The sequence below is a fragment of the Parus major genome, chromosome 1A, assembly GCF_001522545.3.
Source record: "Parus major isolate Abel chromosome 1A, Parus_major1.1, whole genome shotgun sequence".
In the NCBI taxonomy this organism is placed as follows: Eukaryota; Metazoa; Chordata; class Aves; order Passeriformes; family Paridae; genus Parus; species Parus major.
In genome coordinates this window covers 47,502,349-47,525,445 of record NC_031773.1, presented here as the reverse complement: position 1 = coordinate 47,525,445, position 23,097 = coordinate 47,502,349, and the positions used below count along the sequence as shown (strand labels likewise).

At 39.9% G+C, this 23,097-nt stretch overlaps 1 protein-coding gene across 3 annotated transcripts in view; it reads left to right on the top strand.

The window, feature by feature from the left end:
* The window catches only part of EP300 (E1A binding protein p300), a 60,342-nt gene that overhangs the window by 12,139 nt on the left and 25,106 nt on the right, over positions 1-23,097 (top strand). For all 3 annotated transcript variants that reach the window (XM_015627522.2, XM_015627519.2, XM_015627521.2), the window contains exons 2-13: positions 1,990-2,648; positions 11,252-11,428; positions 13,570-13,831; positions 14,598-14,711; positions 15,621-15,857; positions 18,355-18,448; positions 18,779-18,913; positions 19,310-19,427; positions 19,916-20,090; positions 20,485-20,562; positions 21,394-21,503; positions 22,020-22,175. In XM_015627522.2, coding sequence (XP_015483008.1) covers positions 1,990-2,648; positions 11,252-11,428; positions 13,570-13,831; positions 14,598-14,711; positions 15,621-15,857; positions 18,355-18,448; positions 18,779-18,913; positions 19,310-19,427; positions 19,916-20,090; positions 20,485-20,562; positions 21,394-21,503; positions 22,020-22,175 — 2,315 coding nt within the window. The remainder of the gene's footprint in view (positions 1-1,989; positions 2,649-11,251; positions 11,429-13,569; positions 13,832-14,597; positions 14,712-15,620; positions 15,858-18,354; positions 18,449-18,778; positions 18,914-19,309; positions 19,428-19,915; positions 20,091-20,484; positions 20,563-21,393; positions 21,504-22,019; positions 22,176-23,097) is intronic.

Below are 23,097 nucleotides of genomic sequence, written 5' to 3'. Positions count from 1 at the left end.
TTTTGTTTGTTCATCATTGAGGCCAACAGACTAATCTGTGAATTTCCTGATTTTGAGTATCTTTTACACCTTCCTCACTCCTGGGCTCTTTGTCAGCGTGTTAGCAGGGTGTTTTCAGGATGTAGTGTTTCAACAGTTGTCTGTGAAACATGTCCTAACACGCTTCTTAAGGTGCCAATGGAAGCTGATTTAAGCTGTCATCAATTTTTTTTGATGGTATTCTCCAGTTTGTGGATCTCTAATTTGAGGGTCTCTTCCATTAACTCTTCCCATGTTCATTAAAACATAATTAAGCTAAACACTGAGCATTGTAAGTTGGTTTTAGTTTTTTGTTCTGTTTTTTGTGGAGATGGAGGGGTGTGTGGTGTCTTTTTAGATGAATCTACTGACACACAACATTAAGTTCATAATTTTAGATGAAAGACTACTTGGACAAAGATTTATTCTTCTGATTGTTCCTTCACTTTTAAATCCTCAAAAATACCAGTCATGCAAAAGAATGATCAGTCCGTAGTGTGTCTTGTAGAGCACAACTTCTAGCACAAGATAAATGGCAATGAAGAATGGGCTACCTGCTTTTAATAGTTTAAAAGTTCTTTAATGGAAATTTTCAGTCTGTCTCTGGTGGTTTGTAGTAATGTAGAGTGTATAAAAGGAGTGTTAAAATCCCTGTTGTGGTGTACCTGCATTCTTGCCAATCTCATACCCTATTTTCAGAATTCTAAACTCATATTCTTATAGATGATAATGGTTGTGAAGTTGTAGGAACTCTTAGTCCAGGTGTTGGGTAATTTGGATATAGTATCATGCAAAACATTTTAAACATAAAGAGAAGATCCATAATGCCGGTGAACTTTTCTGACTTACAAACTGTTCAACTGTAGTCCTTTTCCACTAATACTTGGACCATTTGGATCTTGACCTCCACTGTTTCTGATTACCTGAAGCCAAGGTATTTGAGCTTTGCATTCCTCACCAGATACTCGTTGTTGGTGAGAACAGCACACCAGCTCCTCTCTCACTTGGAGAGGGAAGTTGTCATTAATGCATGTCAGAAACCATAAGCTTTCCAAGTTATTTTTGGTTTAACTACTGTAGATGAAGTAGACCAAGGTATGTACTACTACCGTAGACATACGAGCTTCTTGGTTTTTTTAGAAAATCGATTCTGGGAACTGGGAATGTGATATTCTTGTATCTATATATTCCAAGTAGCAATCTTTCGCCACTTAGTTACTTTTCATGGGCTCTTGAGATGGGAATTTGTTTTTTCATCCTGGTGTTTTTCACAGCTTTGTGGCAAGAAGGGTTACTTTGTTTTTTGACAGTGGTTGTTGTGGGAAGATACCGGCTACGGAATTGCAGTGAAATTCGGCAATTCAATGCTGGTGATGACTGCATATGGAAGAATAAAAAAACCAAACAGCTACCCAAAAAAAGAAACCAAAACAACCAACCAAACCAAACACCAGAAAACCCAATTCAACATAAAACCCTATAACCAAACCTCTACTGGTTATTTTATAAATAGTAAACTTTTTTAAAAATTGTATTGCTGTATTAATTACTGCTGTTCCAAAAGTGACAGAGCTTAGGAAAAGTTATAAAGGCAGTGTTTTCCCATCAACCTGCTAATTCTTTCTCATAATTGCTCTTTAATTCCACTGGCGAACTCAGAGATTTCTATATGTATTTTTCACTTCCCCCTTATTGAAATTCTCAAGTTGAGAGACAGTAGGCTGAGCTATCCAGTGATCTTTCAATACAAATTGTAGAAGGCTGAAGTAGAATGGTTTTCTCTAGTTTAGACCCCATAAAGTTTAGAATTACTTTTATCTTGATGAATTAGATAGCTTTCAGTAACAACTGATAAGGGAATTCTGTTCAAATTTAAAAGGTCAAGTTTCACTAGTTACTGGAAATTAAAAAGTAGAAGCTTCAAGACAGTTAATTACTCTGACTTCATATACAATCTGTTTTGTTTTTCAGATTTTGGATCACTCTTTGATCTGGAACATGACTTGCCAGATGAACTAATCAGCTCCACAGAACTTGGACTCACCAATGGTGGTGACATTAATCAGCTGCAGACCAGCCTTGGCCTGGCACAAGATGCTGCCTCTAAACACAAGCAGCTGTCTGAACTTCTACGGGCTGGTAGCTCCCCAAATCTCAATATGGGGGTTGGTGGCCCTGGCCAAGGCATGGCCAGTCAAACCCAACAAAGTAGTCCTGGAATGGGAATGTTAAACAGCATGGTGAAAAGCCCTATGGCACAGGCTGGCTTGACTTCTCCCAGTATGGCGATGGGCGCAAGTGGACCAAACCAGGGTCCTTCTGCTCAATCCACAGCAGCAATGATGCCAACAGTGAACAGCCCAGTTAACCAGCCTGGCATGGGAATGAACACAGGGATGAATGCTGGCATGAATCCTGGGATGTTGGCAGCAGGCAACGGACAGGGGATGATGCAGGGGCAAGTCATGAACGGTTCCATTGGAGCAGGCAGAGGGCGACCCAATATGCCGTACCCAAACCCGGGAATGGGCAGTGCTGGCAACTTGTTGGCTGAGACACTGCAACAAGGCACTCCACAAATGGGAGGGCAGGCTGGACTAAGAGGGCCACAGCCTGGAGCCATGAACAAGGTAAGACAAGCTAAACTTCATTACTTTTCCTCATTGTTGACTTTGTTTAGTAAAATGAATTCCCTGCACTGTGGAGTCTATAGGGTTTTTTCTTTAAGAATCCTGTATGATGGATTAAATAGGTTATGAAGTGCTAAAGTGGAATTTGTGATGGCCATAGGAAGCAAAAATTGAATCTTGCACAATAAGCAGGACTATGGCTAGATTAAAAAGCCTATTTTAGCAATCTTGTGACAATACTATTTATCCATAACACTGAAAAGTAACTTAATTGTATTTTATTCTGTTTTATGCTTTGTCTTCAATTGTATTTTTCCATCTAAATGTGATGCTGGTATTGTGAGTGTGATGGGAATCCATCAGGATATTTTAGGTGTTGTGGTGCTTTTTTTCTGTAGGACTTATTGCAAGTATTTGTTGTCTGAGATCAGCTGAGTGTTTGTGCTGTAGCAGATGCCAAGAGGTGCACGCAGGTTTGAATTAACTGATGTACTCACTGTATGTGTTGGGTTCTCAAGACTCTTAATCTGACTCAGTTCTAGTTTTAAAATTCGCAGTGGCTTTGTCTATTGGAGAGTAAACCAGAAATCTGGGAAAAAAGAAATCAATACCAAGAGGGAAATAAATGTGCTTTTGTAAAACAGGTTGGAAGAAAATTGTTGTCATAAGTCACTGAAAAGATGAGAGAAGACCTACTGGTTTAATGAGCAAAAAGATGTCTGAATTTAATTTTTGTAATGCACAGTTAGGCAGCTTAGAGTAGGAGCCATTTATTCTCCAGTATTCTCCATTTTTTTGTGTTTTGGTCAAAAGCCTAGAAAACACTTCAGTGTTTTAGTTAATTTTAAATGGGTATTTTGTGTTTCTTGGCTAATGAGGGGAGAGTTCTTTTTAAGTTCCTGTGCAATACCTAAATCTGTCTCAAAATGCCTAAAGTCCACTTGGAGGACTTGGAATGATAAGTAAGAGTCTATAAATGTATTTGAAATGTACATTAAAATTATGCTGTGTATTAATAGTTTTATCATGCTTTACTATATTAAGTGAAATTACTTTTGTGTCTTGTGAACATTAATTGTGAAATTCTTTGGTCTTAGTTGCTATATATATCTATGCTTAGTAATGAGTTGGTTCTGTGGTCTGGTCATTTCAGGTATTTTTGCGTGATAGGAAAATGATTCAAAGCTTGATTACTAAAGTAGAAATTTTATATGCAGCTCACAGTGGTAAGAAATATGTAGCTGCTTGAAGTATTCTTGCATTGGAATTATATAACACCTCATTCATTATTCCTTGATCAAAAAAAAATTTAATCTTTAGAAAGCTATCTTCAGAGGTCAAAAACTGACATATTGAGTGTTTGGATGAAATGCAACTTCATCCTTACTTATCAGAGCTGAAGTAGAGTTATGCACTATAATAAACTAATTTATCTAAAAATAAAGAAAGGACATAAAATCAAGCTTTTGACTGATTTAGTCTAAAATTAAATTGTCTTCGTTCCTTACTTAAATTCCAAAAGTTCTGTACATGTAAATTAAGAACACTTTATGCTTTTGAAAATATTCAGACCAAATACACAATAACTTCTGTTATGAAATTCATAGTCCCAGACTGGTTAAAAATACTTAGGGGTCTTAAATTACTGATAAAACAATCTTGAGACTTTTGGTGTTAAGCATAGTGGGTATAGTGCTCATAAAGGAGTTGAAACTGTCGGATGAGAGAGAACAGTCTGAAATGGAGGCTGAAATTCCAGAATGTCTTCAATTGGTTTGGTTGTTGGCAGGGAGCCTGTGTTTCACTTCATACAGTAGAGTTAGCAAAGTCTGACAACAGTAATGTCTGACCATTTTATCTCCCCACCCATCTGCTTTTAGGTTTTTCCACCTACAAATCTTCAAAAGTAGATGAAAACAGAGGACCTTAAGCAAAGTGTTTTTAAAAGCCAGTTTTTCTAATTGGTAAATTCAGTAGTGTGTTGCTGTTCATGTGGGAGTTTGTTTAATAACTTCTGTAGGTTTCCTTCATTGCAGCAAAAAATGGGCATTATCCAGAAGCTCTCCTTCAGTAGGAGGAAAAAAAAACCAGACAAGATGCTTTGGTTATGATTGTTTAACTTCGTGTTAGCTTGGCAAATGCATCCCCTTTAGGTGATGGGAGGGTTCCTTCAGAGTGTTCTCTCTCAATGAAATAGAGGTATTTTGTGCAATGGATTGTATGGAACAGCTTAGGGTTTCCTGTGATGTTGAGTAATTGGGAGGGAGGATGTTATGCTCTTCTAACAGGAAAGATGAACTCCAAGGGGCTAGTCAATTTGGAAAAGTGAAATTAGTTATGTTTCTGCTTTGTTCTGTTATCCTGTGGAGTTACTGAAATTTTCTTCCTCTCTTCCCAAAACGTTGACTAGCAATAGAGTGGAACACTTTGCTCATTATCTACGTACTTCCAATTCTCATTATCTATGTACTTCCAACCTTCTCTAGTTGTGCATGTTACTTTTAGGACTTTAAATCCCAAATGTCACTGTAAATTATTTCTATTCATAAACTTGTCCTGTCACAATCTGATGCTTCCATCCTGTGGTTAAATGCTGTAGTTTTCTGTCCTGATGTTAGCAGTCACCAACATATGAAGGAGCAGTTCCGTCTGGATGCTGTCTCTGTGCCAGTTGCATGACAGGCTGTGTTGAGAAACTAAACCTGACTGAAATTGAAACTCAGGTGGTCATTAAAAAACAATTATTTTCAGTTTTTTTTCAGGTCCACTTCATGCTCATCAGTTGGAAAGCTAGTATCCCTGTGTTAGGGAGGGGATTTTTTAAAGCAGTTGATCTTGCCTGTCAGAGGGGGGTGTGAATCCTACGTTGGTGACAGTTCAGGCATAAAAATGCCTGTGGAAGTCTACCCTGAAGGGATGTGTTAGAAGTTTGGAGGGGATGGAATTGTAACAAGTTTTGAATTCTTGATAGTTTTTTGCTTTCTGTGTACTTGGTTTTGTGCAAGTTACAAGGGTAACAGGCATGCCTTTTACTCTTGAAATAGTGTTTTGGAAATTGTTTGTAATGCTTGGGTTCTGTCATCATTTAAGTATTTTCCAGGCATTTTGTTTCACTAGATAGTTTTACAGCTTTGATTTAAATGTGAGCAGGTAGCTTATTACAAAGCTCAAATTTGCTAAAAGCTGATTCATGTTTCCGGTTTTGAACCATTCTTCATTTGGAATTTTATCTTCTTAAAACCTTTGTTTTGTTTTTCCACTGGGCTCTGTTGAGAGTGCCCCATTAGGGTCTTAACTGTCCAGCCTTGTATTAGGGGAGGAGGGTATTTTCTGTATGAGTTGCTCTATGCATTTTTGTCATAGCAGTGCTCTACCACAGAGTGCTAGACCTGACCTTCAGGTCACTGACATTTCCTCTCTGATTCAAGAAATTCCCTTACTCCACTAACAAAGTGGATGTGTAGGCAGTTCAGATTAGTAAGGGCATTACTACTACCTCTGCTATGTGTTTCACTTGAAACATTTACTTCCAGTAGTAATTCCTGGTGACTTGGTTTACTCTTTCAGTAAGTACAAAGCTGTCTGCTGTTATTTGCTTTAGCAGTTTAACATCTGTTAAGAGGATTCAATGGCAATATTTTACAAAGACAAACAAAATTTGTCAGAATCTCCTTAACTTCCTCTGAGCTGAACAATAAGAAATTTCATAATAATAAATTTCTGTTCAAAGTTGAAAGGATTGAAGATTTCACCCTCAAATTGTGAAATTAGGTTAAGAAAATACATCATATATTCCTTAGTGTTAGCATATGAAGTTTCTCATTTTATATAGGTGTAAGTATTCTTGGTTGCCTTTCTTTTTTCAGTAGCTATTGGATTAAACAGTAAGTGTATCCATACTGTTGAGAGTCTGCTACTAAGCATATTATATGATCAAGTACTTGAATCTGTTCAAAGGGTAGTGTGAGTTCCAGTCCTTGTCTTTCTCTTCTTTGGTAAACCAAGGTGAAAAAAAGAATAACTGCTCACTGTATACCAAAGTAAGAGAGGAATATTTGTTTATGAGGGAAAAATGAAGCAGTGAAGATTTGGAGTCTAAGTTTCTGGAGTGGCATGGGGAGAAATGCTATTTCTTGCAGAAATAGCGGTGACATAATGCTGGTGTCCTGAAATAGGCATCTTAAAATACTATGCAGTTAAGTGCAAAGAATAATAATCAATAACAGTCCTTGGAAGGAATGCAGCAAACACCACTGGCAAAATGTAGTTAGGGCATGCTTGAGTTCAGTAATGTTCTACAGTTCAGTAGAATGACACTAGGAAGTGATGTACAGTAAATTCTTGGTTTTAAATACACAGCTGGAATTTACTAAAACTAAATTTCCTGTTTGTGTAAAGTTAATTAACTTTCACTTGTGAACCTGTGGATATGGAAAGATACTAGATATTATCAGTATAGCCTTAAACTAGTCCATGCACTGCAGTTTCCCTGATAGAGATATACATAGTTGATGCTGTGATACTGGATTCCTTGAAAGAATGTTATTAAAACTTCATTCTATTTGTTTACTTTTCCACACTTATGATTATCTTTGCAAATCTAAAAGCTGGTCATGGTTCAGTACTACTGCAGATATCTAGCTGTCTTTCAAATGTAGAAATGTAAATTAGACAGAATAGTATGTAGAATGTTAATGACACGGTCTTATAGAGAAACAGTAGAATATTTGCAATGTCTGTGTGCATACCTGTAGGAGGTATTCATTTTCAATTTGTACTCTGTGGTATTAACCAGAGTAAAACCAGAAGCAGAGTTAATCCCTTGACCTTCTTCTGAACTGAAGATGCATGTGTTTCATGGCATTAGAACAAAACCTTGGGGAACTTCCTCTGCTTTTGTAGTTACTCTTCATAGACTGGGGGGAGTACCTGAATAGCCCTGTCTGATGCTGCTTGTAAACTACGATGTTTCCTGAACTCATGTCATCTGTGGTGAGAGATACACACCTTTCACCAATCTGATATTGACAGCCCCTGCTTCCCCTGGATGCAGGCAAGCCATGTTGTTTTCTATTGTGTATATAAAAGGTAGAATCATTTAAGATCACCTTTGCTTTCTATTGGCCACCTATCATCATTTTCTGATCTCCCTTGTTTTCCTTTTCTTTACTGTCAATTGGATTTCTGTCTGCTCTTCCTTGTGTGCAAGTTCTTGCATACGTGATGTAATTAAGTGAAAGCTGTGAGGTGAGGAAGAAAAACTTTGGATGAATATGAAGAGAAGTAGGAAGGGCAGTGAGAGGAAGTGGTGGCTAGGGGAAGAGTAAGTAGAGGTTGCACTTGCTGACTTGTAGCTCTAATTAAACCATGTATGTTTTTGCATTGTATTGCAGATGAAGCCTTGTACTTCTCTTACGTGGTGGTACTAACACCACCTTTCTTTAGCTGGTTCTTCTGCACTTGGTTGTTTATCTGTCCCCTCCCAAAGATCACTAATGTGCTGACGAACCGTGCATCAGTCTTCCTGGTTGTTGCCTACTGATAAAATTATACAGGATTTTGATCTTCCTTCTGTAGTCATGAGGCCATACTTTTCTTCCTGTTACATGTTTTCTTTTATTCAAGTTTCTCAACATGTCACAGCAAAGAACATGAGCATGCTCCTGCTTCTTGTGCAGGATCACAAGGCCACCTTGTGCCAGGTGGAGAATCTCCCAAATGACCCTTCTCTTGACTCAGTCTAGAGAGGCATGCAGGTGGTTGCTGTCAGGTTAGTTAGTCTATGATGGCTGAACTGGGGGACATTGCTGTGAGGTTCAGTTGAGGATCTGGCAGGTGTCAATCTCACCTGGATCAAGTAATGGCTGCTGATTTGTTTAGGGAGGCCTTGAGGAATTTGGTTTTTAGCATCTTAGGTGTTACTTGAGTGTCTGGCTTTGAGTGAGTTTGGTGTGCTTGCCTGTCAACCTGGCCTGAGCTTCTCTTGTCTTTGCCTCTCCACCTAAAATGGGAGAATATTACCCAGTAAGGAGCAGCTAGGCTGAGCTGGGCAGGTGGTGTTCTGCTGCCAGGTCCCTTGGCACAGTGGGCTGGAGGGCAGCCTTGTGTTTCTGCCATGGAGAGAGCCTTGTTGGAGGGGACTGGTCTTGCAGCCCAAACAATGCCAATGGCTGATGCTTGAGAAAGCATCAGAGATCCTTGTGCTGAGCCAACTTGATGAGTAATTTGAAAATTTTTATGAAGTTTATGAAACTTCACATAAAGTTTGTGTTCAGCTTTGTTGCAAATATAAATGTTGATTGGCTTGGTGAAACCTCATCTGTGAGTTTTATTAGAAAGCTGTTCTGGGTGACATAGCAAAAGTGTCTTTTTTAAGTCTAGGTTTGAGTTTCTTACCCTGTAGTCAGGACAGAGCTGGCTCACAAGGCCACAGTTACTCTGAACCCTTTGATATCTGTTTGTGAAGTCCCCAATTGTTTGAATTGGGGGTCTTGATTTCTCCCTGTAACACCAAGTTGTGAAAAATGTGCCTTCAGCCTTTAATTCTGGATTGTTTAGTTTGTTTTTTAAGGCTGATAGCAGCATAAGTTACAGAAATCAAATGGGACTGCTGATAGTGATAGCCAGCATAGTCTGTGCTTTGGTGTACTCTCAGATGTCAACTGACTTTGGGAGCTGTGATTGTTAATGAACTTAAAGCTTTGCTCAGAAATTTATGGTTTTGGGGATGTCCTTGCTTTCAAAACTCTCCCTGGAGTTTTGAGATCCCCTCAAGAGGACCAGGCTATCTTACAGGAAAACATACCTTGTTTTCTAAAGGGACTAATCCTCACTGTCAGGCCTTCACTGAGCCTTGGAAACCTGTCTGTCAATTTGAGATGGCTGTGACGATGGGGAATATTTCTGAAGGTGTGTTTGCTGGCTCCTTATGCTTTTCTTCTCCCTTTGCCTTCTGCTTAACTTGAACATAAGGTCTTACTAGTCTTCCGAGGGAGAAGAGGGAAGACTTTAGGTATTACCTGTCCTGGTTTTGGCAGCAGCTGCTTCATTGGTCACCATTGGTGTATTCATTGTGGTCGAGACATGGCAGTGGGAAGGAAGGCTTTCAGTTTTGCTTGATTATTACGTAGTTTGTTTGTCTGCCATGTGTAGAGGTTCTTTTCATTGCTCTCTAATGAATTACTGCTGTGTGATTATGGTTATTGCTTATATGTGGAGGAGGGGGGCTGTCCTCAAGTGAATTCACTTGTGCATATCAGATGTCTAAAGTGGCAGGTTCTTTAGCAAATTTTGTATTCCTTTTCCTGTAGCTTGAGTTTGATCCTGCCTTATTTTGTAAATGCAAACTGAAGGCTATTATAATGGATTGGAGGCTGTTAGAGCCTGAAAAAGGGAAGTGTGACTAATTGCAGGTAATCTCAGGGCATGTTGGTTACTTCTAGTGCAGGTTGAAGAAGCTTGGTGAGCAGAAACAAGGTGTTTCTCTTAGGGGAGGATGCTTTAAGAATAAATGTAGAAGTGATTAGAAACAAGCCTGCCATAGTAGTTAAGTTCTTCTTTGAATGCAGGAAAATGCTTTGAACCAAAGAGCATCAAGGAGACTGGGCACTGTCTAGTCAAATGCTAATGTAAGTTGAAACAACACAGCTCTTTAAAGTATTTTTGTGCCTTTGTTTTTGAGTTACGGCTCCTTGAGGATCCTGCCTGAGTAATGGTGAGAACGTGGTAATCTTAATGAAAATCTCCAGTTTTTCTGGTCCTCTGTCTAGTTCTTTTGGTCCTAGAAGGCCAAATTTCCCATGGAAAATAAATGGGAATGCAAGGAATGGAAAAAAATGTCAGAGGACAAACAACTTTATTGGCAAAATTGCTCCTTGTTCTTTAGGTTCTGGGCAGTCCAAGACAACAAATGGTATTCTGGTATGCCAGAACTGTTGAATATGGCTTGTATGAAACATTAATCTATTTCCCCTGTGGGTGAATTTTTTGTTTTGTTTGCAGACTTTCTATCTGTCCTCTCCCTTGACCTCTAGTACTGCAAATGAGTTGGTGTGACTGTGAGGTGTTACCTATGACTGTGGTGTATGCTTAAATTGAAAATGGTTATGTACTGATAATGCATTGTTATGCCTGTCAGGAGAGGAGCTGTGGGAGTGCTAGCAGTTGGGTAGGATGTTTTTGGGATAAACTCTGCTGATATGAATGAAGGTGGTATTTGTCTCCACTTGGAGTCTGCACAAATACAGGGGGGAGAACTCAAGTCTGGAAGAATTATGTAGTCCATTGTACAAATCTGTGATTCAGAAAGGTGAAATGAGAAATCTATTGAACCAAATATTTTATAAAGAAATAATCAGACCACTTCTGTCCAGTCAGGTTCAAAGATTGCTAAATTAGCTTTGTTGTGTTTACAGGACCTGTCTAGTTGAGCAGTTTGTTGTGTGATGGGTAAATCTATGAACATGAAGGAGCAGGGGAAGCATGTGGATCAATATTGCATTGCAGCCATGGCTGTTGTTCTTGCTTCTCTGAAGTATAAATTTGCCTTTTACATTGTGAATTTAAACTATCTGACTTAAACACCCTATCATTTTAATTCCTAGATGGGAATGATGAGCAATCCTAGCCCTTATGGCCAGCCCTATAGTCAAAATACTGGGCAGCAGATTGGAGCCACTGGACTTGGCCCTCCGATGCAGAATAAAGCTGGACTGCAGAATAGCTTACCACAGTTTCCAATGGACAAGAAGCCAGTTCCTGGAGCAGGAATGCCTAATATGGTAAGTAGAATGAAAGGTGTATTCAGAAAATCTTGTGGTAAAGAGGAGCAATATGCTCTGGTCTTGCCACATTGTAAGTTTTTTGCAGCTGTCATACCCAGTGTGAATATGTGCTTGGAGTTCACACAGAATGCACTTGTTTCAACCCCAAAGACTGATATGCAGGAGAGGGCTGAGTTGTGCTTTCTGTGTTGATAAACTGCATCTCCACTCTTGGGCCTTCAAACCCTGTTAACAGGGAAAGTGAAATGGAGCTCCTTAACTGAAATGAGCTTTGCAACCTATTTGGACACCTCTGTTCTTCTATCCCATCCTTTCCTATGTTGTTGCTGTCTTGGGCCCCTTCTCCTCAGAGTATCTCTGTCTCGAGAATTGTTTTCCTGCTTGCACTTGCTGATGCTTTTTGGGAAAGAGAAGTGTCCCTTCTCCAACAGATAATACCTATGATAGGGCTTAGAAACCCCAGCCATGTGTTCATTCTTGCGAACTTTACGAACATGCACAACAGTCCTGATGCTGGAGGTGATTCCCTGGCAAGGGATACCTTCATACCCTGTCCTTTTACCTCCAGTCTTATTACAGCAGGACTTAAGGAAAGGGGAAGTAAGAACGGTGGGAAAAGTGGATGACCCAAGCTTGTAAATGCCAGTGCCTCACCACATGCCTTAATATTGGATTCCCTGGCTTGAGCTTAATGCTGATGCCTCATTTTCAAAGTTAAATTTGTTAGGGGCATGACATGCAACATTTCTTACCCTTTTTTTTTCCTATATATATATTATACATATATAAATATATATTTAAGGAACAAATTCATGTTTCTGAATATAGCTTGTATTTCTCTCTGATTCAAATTTCACTCCCACACACCCCCTGGGAGGGTCCATCTATTTATCTTACTAACTGTTGCTGAAAACCCATTTCTAGTTAACTTTAGTACCTTTAAATTAAAAAGAGCTGCATCCTGTGAGTTTTATTTAATTTTTTTTTAAGTTGAGCATGAAACATTGGAAGATGAGCAAACCAGTTGGTTGTATGAATCAGTAAAAAAGCAGCCAAAACTTGTTCAGAACCCCAGCTGTCAAGTTTGTTCAGTGCAGAGCATATAACTCTTTTGAACTGGTACCCAGCTGAACGTAGGAACTTGAAGTTGTTGCTGTCTCAGTTGTTGTTTAGAATGCCAGGCTGTGAATATTTGGATATTGGAGCATGCACAGACCCTGAGAGCCCAACTTAATTGTAGTGAAGTCGCCTTGTAAAATGAAGGGTTAATGCTGGTAGTCAGGTGCTGTGGCAGAACTGGGGTTTAGAAATACTGGTAGCTGGATTTAAAGATCTGGAGATCTCCAGAATCATCCTGTAGAACCTTTGAGAGTCAATTAGAAACTGAAGTCTGTTGAAATGAAGTGATATAGGCAACACAGAGTACCTCAGCCTCTCTTATTTGAGTATTCCTCAAATGTCACCTGAAAAGAAGACAGAGTTCTGAACAAATAAACAGTAACAGAGTAGACAAACTAGATGTTGCCATACCTGACATTAGTTCTGTGGTGTTGATTATCCTGAAGTTGTGCTTCATCTCTAGCAGAGACTAGGAGATGCTTGTTTTGAATGCCTGTGTGCAAGTTTGCTGATTGAAAAAGGTTAAAAGCTTCACAGAACTTCCCTTTCCTTCTCCTTTTCTAGGAGCAGTCAACTTCAGACACCACATACTGAGAGGGAAAGCCCTATTAATTCTAAAATGTGTTTTCTTCCATTACTGCAAGAATGGAAGCAAGTTTTTAGCCTCCAAAATTAGGAGATTTGAGATCTAAATGCTATTAATATTTTCTGGTTGGTCTAGCACTGCAAATTAACCTGTGAGCCTGTGCAAAGGTCTGCTGGACATTGATAAGCAAGAGCTAGGACTAAGAGTGATATGGGGAGGAAATTGTGGCTGGCAAGAGAATTGCCAGGACTGTTGCTAAGGGACATTTTTAGTGAGTCCTCCAGAACTACACTTAGGTGGGCTGTTTCCTTAATCACAGAATGTAGTAATAGTTGTTTCTCTTATTGGACTACTTCTGTTGCTGTTTACTTGCCAGATGAATTATTTTCAAAAATAGATTTATTTGCAGGAATTTCTTTTTCAACTTCTTCAGGGCCAGCAGCAGGCTCCTCAGGTGCAGCAAGCTGGGATGGGGCCAGCAGCTTCTCAAGGAATGGGGTCTGGAGCACCGACAGCAGATCCAGAAAAGCGCAAACTCATTCAGCAGCAACTCGTTCTCCTCTTACATGCTCACAAGTGTCAGCGTCGAGAACAGGCCAACGGGGAGGTGCGACAGTGCAACCTCCCGCATTGCCGAACCATGAAGAATGTCTTGAACCACATGACACACTGTCAGGCTGGCAAATCTTGCCAAGGTAAGTGGAGGAGTGGTTATGTATATGAGGTCATCGTTTGAGGGAGGAGAAGGGCTCCTAGAAAGAGATGGACTGGTGAGTGACTTGGGAAATAAGTTCGAGAAATTCTGTCTTACTTGCTTAAGACGGGGAATTGTAAGCAACTTCTGAGCCTCTAAAGTTTAGGGAAGTTAGAGGGGACAAGATACAACAAAGAGATGAGTAAAAGTCTTTTGCTTAACTTTGTAACTCACTGTAATATCTTTTGGATTCTGCCTTTAAAAAAAAGGTAGATACAAACCAGGAATCTGCAAATAGGAGTCTCCCTGTCTTCCTTAAACTGAAGAGATGAATCCCGAACAATACCAAGCCATGAATTTGACTGCTACTGGCACTTGCAATCGCTCTCTGTCCTACTAAAATGTAATCTCCCTTTTTGGTAGCCTTGGCTCATCTGGATTGTGCCAGTTAACATCTCAGTTGCTTGGCACAGTCTGCCTGATACCTGAGCTAGATGGAGTTATCCTTCAAGCCCCAGAGACATAAGCTTGGGTGTATCATGTAGGGTTTTGGAGTAGGCTTTGGTTGAGCCAATAGTCCAAGAAGAAGTCTGGCTACATTTTCAGGTCTAGTTAGTGCTGAACTATTTCAAATAATACTTTATTGACTTGTGTTGGTATAGATGTGTGCCCTGAGAGAAAATGCCACTCTCTACCCAGTTTGTGACGACCATGTGGAGAGAGTGGCAGCAGTTTGTAAATGCTTTTCCATTCCTTCTTTTTCTCAGTGGCACATTGCGCATCTTCCCGACAAATCATCTCACACTGGAAGAATTGTACAAGACATGATTGTCCTGTATGTTTGCCTCTCAAAAATGCTGGGGACAAAAGAAATCAGCAATGTAAGTCTACTGGGGAATTCTGTACGTTGAATAAACCATAAAATGCATGTTTGGAGTTAAACTTTTTTGCACCTATATGGTAGTGGTGATGCTCTCAAACCTGGGAACATGTTAATGTGATTTTTCTGTTGTTTTAATCTCGGAGTATTTTTCTGGCTCTGATTGCTAATGTTTATGAAAGCTTTCTAACTTTATTGTATTTTTCTATCAAGAGTGGTAAGGGTGAACAAATCGTAGCTCTCTCAACCAAATGCTTGGCTTTTCATTACTGCTTCTTCCAGCTGGATAGTTTCTGGAGACAGATGTGCACACACACGCACATTGTGTCATTTTAGCCCTGATACTTGGTTCTGTCTTCATTCTTTGTTTGCATCAGATGTCACTTTCCCTTTCTCTTTGTGTCCTCTTGATGTCCCTGACAAAATGTTTGGCAAGATTTTTGTCACTGTGTTACCTGTGTGGGGATGTTTTCCTCCCTACTTTAATGTTGTTTTAGGCTCTTCTCACAACTAATGTGAGCTATTTCTTGGCTTAAGAAAACTAAAAAAACCCAAAAAGGACAGAAAAGGCATTGCAATGGCTGGTGGAAAGCTGTATGTACATTTCTGCCTTTAGCCTCTGTGACATGGTATGCCTCTGTTTTCAGTTTGAAGCAAGCAGATGTGTCCTAAATACTTAAGAGTGGGATTTCCTCTGAGCAGCCCAAAGGGAAAACAACATGTTGGATTGGCTGGTTGGGTCAAAATTTGTCTCTGTTTCGTGACAGATTTTTCAGATCTGTTCCCTGCATGCTTCCAGAAGGAGATGCTTTAACTCTGAGCAGCCAGTGCACTCTTTGTCTGTCCCTATATTGGGGGGCCTCTCTGGCCGCCTTCTGCTCTCCTCACTAACTCGGTGTGTCTCTCGCAGCGCTGCTGGGCGGAGCTGCAGTAGGACTTGCCAATACCGGCTCTGTGGGCGTGGGGCAGCAGACAACGCCCAGCATCAACACTACCAGTCAGATAGACCCCAGCTCCATCGAGAGAGCCTATGCAGCCCTCGGACTGACCTATCAAGGGAACCAGATGCAGACACAGCCCCAGGCTCAAGTGAAGAATCAGCAACAGGGACAGTCACCCCAGGGTCTGCGCCCTATGAATCCTATGAGTAAGTTTATCTGTTAGTGTTAAAATGCAAACTTCAGGCAACTTCCCCATGCTACATCTAATGCAAATTTTCTCGACCTCCTAGCTTAATACTGCTAGTTAATTTGCAAAAGGTAGGGCTTTGCGATATTTTAGACTTGAAATAGCAAGTTACTGAGTGGAACATTAGAGGGCCCAGCTGCCTTCTCCTGGTAAACAAGTTCTCTGGAAAAACTAGTTTCTTTGGAAAAATGATAATTTTCCAATACTTGTTTTTTCTTTTTTTTTTTTCCTCCCTTTTTCCCCCCCTTTTTATTTTTGGGCTTTTTTCTTTTTTCTTTTCCTGCTTTATAATTGTACTGTAATGCAAGTCTTAGGCTACTGAGGAGTTTTTAATTGAATATTAAATTCAATTAAATTGAATATTAAATTCAACTAGCCATTGAAATGCTAGTATTCAGGTGTACTTCCCTGTCACTCAGAGTGCAGCATTTTACATTTGTATCTCAGATACGTAAAGTTTGTTTAAAAAAATGAAAAATAGGAAATAACTGATATCCCCCCAAATCCTGTCACGTGATCTCACATAGCTCTAAATTGTCTAGGTGGCTTATAGCAACATTGTAGGACTAAGTAAGAATTTCAATTCAAAGTGCAGTTAATTGGAACCTGGCTATCAATGGTGTCAAATGAAGTCATCTTTAACTACCAAATCTAAGTTTGATGCTTTGAGATTACATCACAAGACTTTTTCTCACTCTTAGCTGTTTGCTTGAATTGCATAAGTAGATGTGGCTTTTTCAGTGGAAAAGAGGAAAGAAGAGCTGGTAGTGATTTATCACAAGCTTGTATGGGATTGCAGTGATCGTGCCTACGCTTCCCATGACAAGCTTGTGTGCAGAATGAGACATTGGTGCAGAAATGCACAGACTGCAGCCTGAAACCAACTGCTACTTTGCAAAGGGAATGCTGCTCCTGAGTTACTCAGGAAAAGGCTGCTGGGTAGAGTAGACTTGTTAATGAGATGACTGGCCCTCATAGATTACATGACTTGCTAAAACTTTACCTTCCAGTGTGTAAAAACAGAGGAAAGGGCAAGGGTTGTGAGAGCTTAGTCTTAAAACAGGTTAAAATATTATTTTCTATTGTGCCTTAGAGTCTTTTCTGAAGCAAAATTATTCCTATTTTTTTATGTATGTAATTACTTATAGGCAGTGTTTTGCCTGTGCATTCCTTGCAGAACAGTGGGCATTCTTTGCACAATTGCTAAGAAAATCCAGTGAAATGGGATTGAAAAAACTATTGGGAGTTTGGAGAACTACAGCTTAATGTAAAAAGGACATGCATAGAGAGTGTAGACTTTTGACTCTTGCTTCCTTATTAGGAGTGGGTGGCTAAGGAAGGAATTACAACAGGTGAGATAGGAATTACCAGGTCATGGCCTACAACACAGCAGGGCTAGTTAGGAGAGACAGCAGGATTTGGTGAGGACTGCTATGTGAAAAGCTGCAGTCCTCAGTAGCTCAAACAAATGGAGGATTTTGACAATTGAAAAGGGGAGAGTTAAGGTTGACTACTGTCTTGCATGCCAGTGTGCTTTCAGATGGCGAAGTGGATTTGGGAAGAAGAAAAGGACTAAAGGAAGGGAGATTTGGAACAGATTTATGAAAAATCTGTTAAATACTTGGTTGTAATATTAGGTATCAGGCTTGATAGGGTTTTCTTCTCTGGTTTTCTCCTGTATGCAGTGTGTAATTTTGCTTGAAATACAGATTCTGTGTGATTCAAATGTTATAAATACATGTGAAGCTTGGTCATGGCTTTTATGCTATTTGGTTTCATGCTACTTGATCTGTTTGGAAGCTTGAGACAGAAATATGCTGAGTTTTTCTTTACTAATTGAGAAGTAACTGTAGTTTGTGAAGAAGATAAGAAATTTTTATGGTGATTAAAATTTGGTATGATTCAGAAAATCAGATTTTGTTATGCAACAAATTGCAGGTGTTTCCTGCAAGGGATTGTCAGATTTCCTTCTTACAAACCTTGTAGTTGTAGGATCATTAAATATGGAGTGGGTGAGAAGGGACCTTGTCTGATGTAGGTGGTAGCTGACGGTTTAAGTTTTTGAAGCCTTTGTGAATGTATATCCTAAGACTCTGAATGAAAAAAAAGCCCAACTGCTTCTAAACAAAAAAATAAAAGTGGTTGGAGTCTTTCATTAGAGAATCACAGAACATAATATTTGCAGCAAATTGAAATCACTTGTTTGTTGATAAGTTCAGGAGGATGTGCAGAGGAGTAATGGGGTTAATGCTTCACTTGGAGGTCACCAGTGTTGTGCCTAAGGCTTTTTCTAAGTTTGTAAAAGATAGAGGGTGAAGAGAACAATAGGTAATTAAATTCCTTTCACAAAAGTCCAAGTACTTGAAAGTCGAAACCCTTGTTATTGATTATTAAGAGTTACTGATTTTGTGTGGTAAATGGGCTCTTAATTTTTTCTGTACTCTTCTATTTTCTAGGTGCAAATCCAATGGGAGTGAATGGAGGAGTAGGGGTCCAACCCCCTAATCTGCTGCCTGACTCAATGTTACATTCAACCATGAATTCTCAAAAGTAAGTTGAATCCTTTGTACCCCAGTGATTTTGTTTTGCTCTCATGGCACTTCTTGCATAAACAGTAGAGTAAATGCCATTGATGGCTATCTCTCCCTTTGGATTTTGCAGCTTCTGTTGCAGTTTTCCAAGTCCTTGGGTAGAACAGCATGTACTGTTTCATGGCGTTGTTTGGTGTGTGTGTGTGCAGCTATTTCTGCAGTTTGTCCATTGATTAGGGAATGGCTGAACTAGCACTTTGTCCTAACATTATTCTAAAAGAGGCTATGACTGTAAGATGATTAAGCTGGGGCTAGACTTTTGCACTCAATTCTTGCTCTGTTTTTGAAGCCCCATGATGAGTGAAAGCGCCAATGTTGCCAGTTTGGGAGCCATGCCAACAGCTCAACCATCCAATACTGGAATTCGAAAGCAGTGGCATGAAGACATTACTCAGGATCTCCGAAACCACCTTGTTCACAAATTGTGAGTAGCTAATATCAAAACAACCTCCTGTTAGGTGAGCTGCTGCCCCAGAGCTGAGGTGTATTGGAGGCAGAGGGGTTGCAGAAGGGGTTGCAGAAAGAAGCCTGACTTGCAAAACTAGAAGGCCAGGGGGTGAATTTTGTCAGGATGCATGAGAAGGGAAAGCAGAAGCCCAAAAGATGAAGCTGTGCTGGTTTGGGACTGTTGTCTTGGAAGTTTCCCACTCCATGCTCAAGCCATCTACAGCATCTACTGCCCCTGGAGGAGTAGCAGTAGCTGCAGTCTGTCAGCAGGTTTACTTGCTGCTTTGTGTTCAAACCACTGGGTTTAATGCTGTTCTGGGAACATTCTAATCACTTGCATGCATTTCTTTAATATTTTTTCCTTCCTACTCAGAGTCCAAGCCATATTTCCTACTCCTGACCCTGCAGCACTGAAGGATCGACGTATGGAGAATCTGGTGGCATATGCTCGGAAAGTGGAAGGGGACATGTATGAATCAGCAAACAGCAGGGTGAGATGCCATCCCCTGTTGTCTGGTTGTGTGTATTTCTACCTTGATCCTGTAGTGACTGGGGAGGAAGAGGAATAGGGACTCCCAGGCTCAGGAAACAAATGTTTAGGGGCTGCTGGATGGAGTCTAGGAACTAGCCAGTTGAAGGCTGCTGCCTGGGTGTGCCAGGAGTTGAGATGTACTGTGCCTGAGACTTGTCATAGTCCCCTAAAAGCAGTGTTGAAGCCCTTCACTGTGATTGTCCCAGAGAAGTGTTGGACACAAGAAGAGAAATATCTGGTGTTCTAATAGTTGAGAACAGTGCCCTTAGCAGTGCCCCTTTTGCCCCTCCTGTCTGTCTGACAGTCCCTGCAAAGGGGAAGACCACCTCCGACCCCAAGCCAAAATGTGTCTGTAAGGTCGCTTTGCGAGTTCGAATCACTGGGACCAGTTGCCTTTTCTTAATGTGTGTCTCATCTCCTTCCTTGGCTTTTATTCCTCCACAACAGGCTGAGTACTATCACTTGCTAGCAGAGAAGATCTACAAGATTCAGAAGGAGCTGGAGGAGAAACGAAGAACCAGGCTGCAAAAACAAAATATGATCCCAAATGCTCCAGGCATGCCACAAGCTCCTATGAATCAAGGGCCCAATATGGGACAGCCACAGCCAGGAATGTCTGCAAGTAAGAACCTTTGGGTCACTGATTACCTGGTGTGAGAAATCCTGTACTGTTATTTCAGTAGCCTGGTGACCATTTAGCTTTCATGGGTACCTGACTTGATTGTGAGCTACTGTTTATTGTTGTACCTTGATTACATGCTTCAAATTTGTCCCCAGTGGCTGAAAGCTGATTCTAAGTCAGAGGATATTTCTGTCACTGGGATGTACTTCTATTTTCAAGGAGGTTCTTGAGTTTGCCTCACACTTTGAGGACTCTTTAATAATGTTTAGTTACTGAATACATTTACTTTCTTTGTACATGAGTTTTAATGTGTAATTCTCAATAAAGTGTTTGGTGGATAAATCCTGGTGGTCTTCTGAATAACACTATCTTATTTCAATGTCTTTTTTCCCAGATGGTCCTCTTCCCGACCCAACCCTGATACGTGCCAATGTGCCAAACCAGATGATGAATCGCATGCAGGCACAGCCAGGTAAATACTTGAAGAAAATTTGCTACTGTGATTTTTGAAGGAATCTTGGATTTGGATAGCTCTTACTGAAGCATCAGAGATCTTGTATCATGTGCAGTTTTTACATTTGATTAAGAAAAATAGCTATCTATATAGCATAATTCTTACATAACTATATAATAAATACAAAATACTATCTCTAGTAGCATTTCATCTTGTGATTTTGAGCTGCACATTAGCTGCTTGCTTCATTAAATAAAGAGCTTGATGCTTTTGGAATTTCTGCTCATGTGTGCATAGGACTGTGGGATCAGTCAAACATGGTGAGCCCAGCCAACTCAGGTGAGGGCATGTTGGTGGCAGAGGGAATGTGGTGAGAATTATTACTCAGAAAAAAGGGGCAGAACCTTTGCTATACATTCAAGATGTGTTACAAACCAGCATGCAAAGTACTTGAAGTTAAGATACAGTTTGAGATAAAATAAGTGAATTTCTAATATGTAATTATGATAATGCAGCTTTCTGTGGAAAGTTTATCTTCAACAGCAGGTGTGACAATCAGTATTTGTCATGTGTTACAGTAGTTCTCAAACTTAATGAGTTTTAATAACAGTGGAAACAGATGTCTTGAGGGGGGGAAAGCTGATCTGTATTCTGAAAGAATAGGTAGCTTGAGCACTATATTTAAAATAATTCCACATAACTAGTTAATACAAGGCAATATTTGATTGAAAGCTGGTTGCTAGAAAGCAAAATTAGAAAGAAACAGCATTTCTTCTCCAAATGTTGAATGATGCTTAAAGAAGATGTTAGACCTTTGTTTACACATGTTTTTTTGGCACAAACTCGCAGGAATGAATCAGTTTGGCCAGATGAACATGCAGCTGTCACCGATGGGACCCCGACAAACCCCTCCTCTTCAGCACCCTGGACAGCTAAGTCAGGCCGGGGCAATGAACCAGGTCAGTGCGCCTTCCCTCTAGGGTTGAGTTCACAGGTTGGCTTCTTTTGTCTGTGGTTTCCTTAAAATCAATAAATAAAAGAAATTTGAAAATAAATCAAGCATCACTTCTTCATTCTCTTGGCCCTTTGGTTTCTGTCTTTTGCTTCTGCTTTAAAATCTGCCCAATATATAGTAAATCTTTAGATCTTTGTGGTAAGACTTGCCTAAAAATTTAGTTGAAGTGGCTTTTTATTGCATTCTTAAAACAAGGAACCAAAGTAAATCTTAAGCCACAGTCCCAATCTGAAATCAATATCCTTTTACTTTGCTTTTGAAATCATCATAAATTGTGTCTTTTGAAAGGAGCTATAAGCAGGCTTTTCATGTTGTATCCTACATTTATATGGCAAGCATCAATTTCTGATTGATAAAAGTTTTTTGGGTTTGTTTTTGGGGTTTTTGGGGTTTTTTTTTTTGTAAAATGTTATGAAGGTGTATGCATATTGTGTGAAATGAGTTGCTTTTTTTTCACCAGATGGGATTTCCTTCACGTATGCAGCAACCAGGAGTTGGCCAGCCTTCTGGTCAGAATCAATTTCTACAACAGACTCAGTTCCCTGCTTCTTCCCCGGGAATGAATGCAGCGAGCATGCCTATGACTCAGCCTGGCAATCAGACACCAGTATCTCAAGTAAGTTTCTGATTTCTTGAAGTACTGTCAGTGACCTTTGTCATATACTGGTTATGATTGTTCAGTTTGTAGTAATGGAGATAAACTTGTTTCCTTGAGAGACTTTTGGAATTATAGTCAGCCAAATTCATATATTGAGACTTTTCCATTCCTGGTGTAGCACTGGGAACGGCAAGGGTGAAATATTGTTGACTTGTTCTTGGGCTTTAAGTGTTAGAGAGGAATTGTTTTAGGTTTATTTTTATGGAGCAAAGAAGAAATTGTGACTCAGCATGCAGTAGTTAAGATTCTCTTGCTGAACAGCAAAGTAACAGAGCCTGAGAAGTTAAGAGGTGGCAGAATAAGTCATAAAAAGGCATGTCTATCCAGGCCTGTGTGCTGCTGACTTTGGGGGATTAGGAGGGTTATCACTACTGAAGATCTGAACTTACAGTCTAGCAGTTTCCTTTCTGTCCTCTCCCTCTCCCTTTTCAGCAAGAACCTTTCAGGCCAGGAAGAAGTAGGGAACGTCAGTTTGCTTCTCATTGATGCTTCTTCCTAGTTTGCAGGCAAGATTATTGTGGAGTTACAGTTTTTTATCTTGACCAATACTTTTTTTTTTTGTAATTTTATAATGGTAGAGTTACAGCTGTACTTATTTGTGATGATAAATTCAGTTTCTAATCTTGGGGGTGGAGGCATGGGCACACTAAGTGTATTTGAATGCAGTTTTTCACTGTGGTGTATTGTCCCATATCCAGGATGTACAAATCTGCAGTTTTAGAAAGAAATGTTTTGCAAACCGGGAATGTAGGTGTGCCATTCTTCTAAGTTTATCAGCAAGTATGTTATTCTATTGAAACTTCTCTAAGAGAGATGAATAAATTATAAAATAGACTTATTTTTGCACAGAACAAAATAAATCAAGTAGACCATTTCTGCT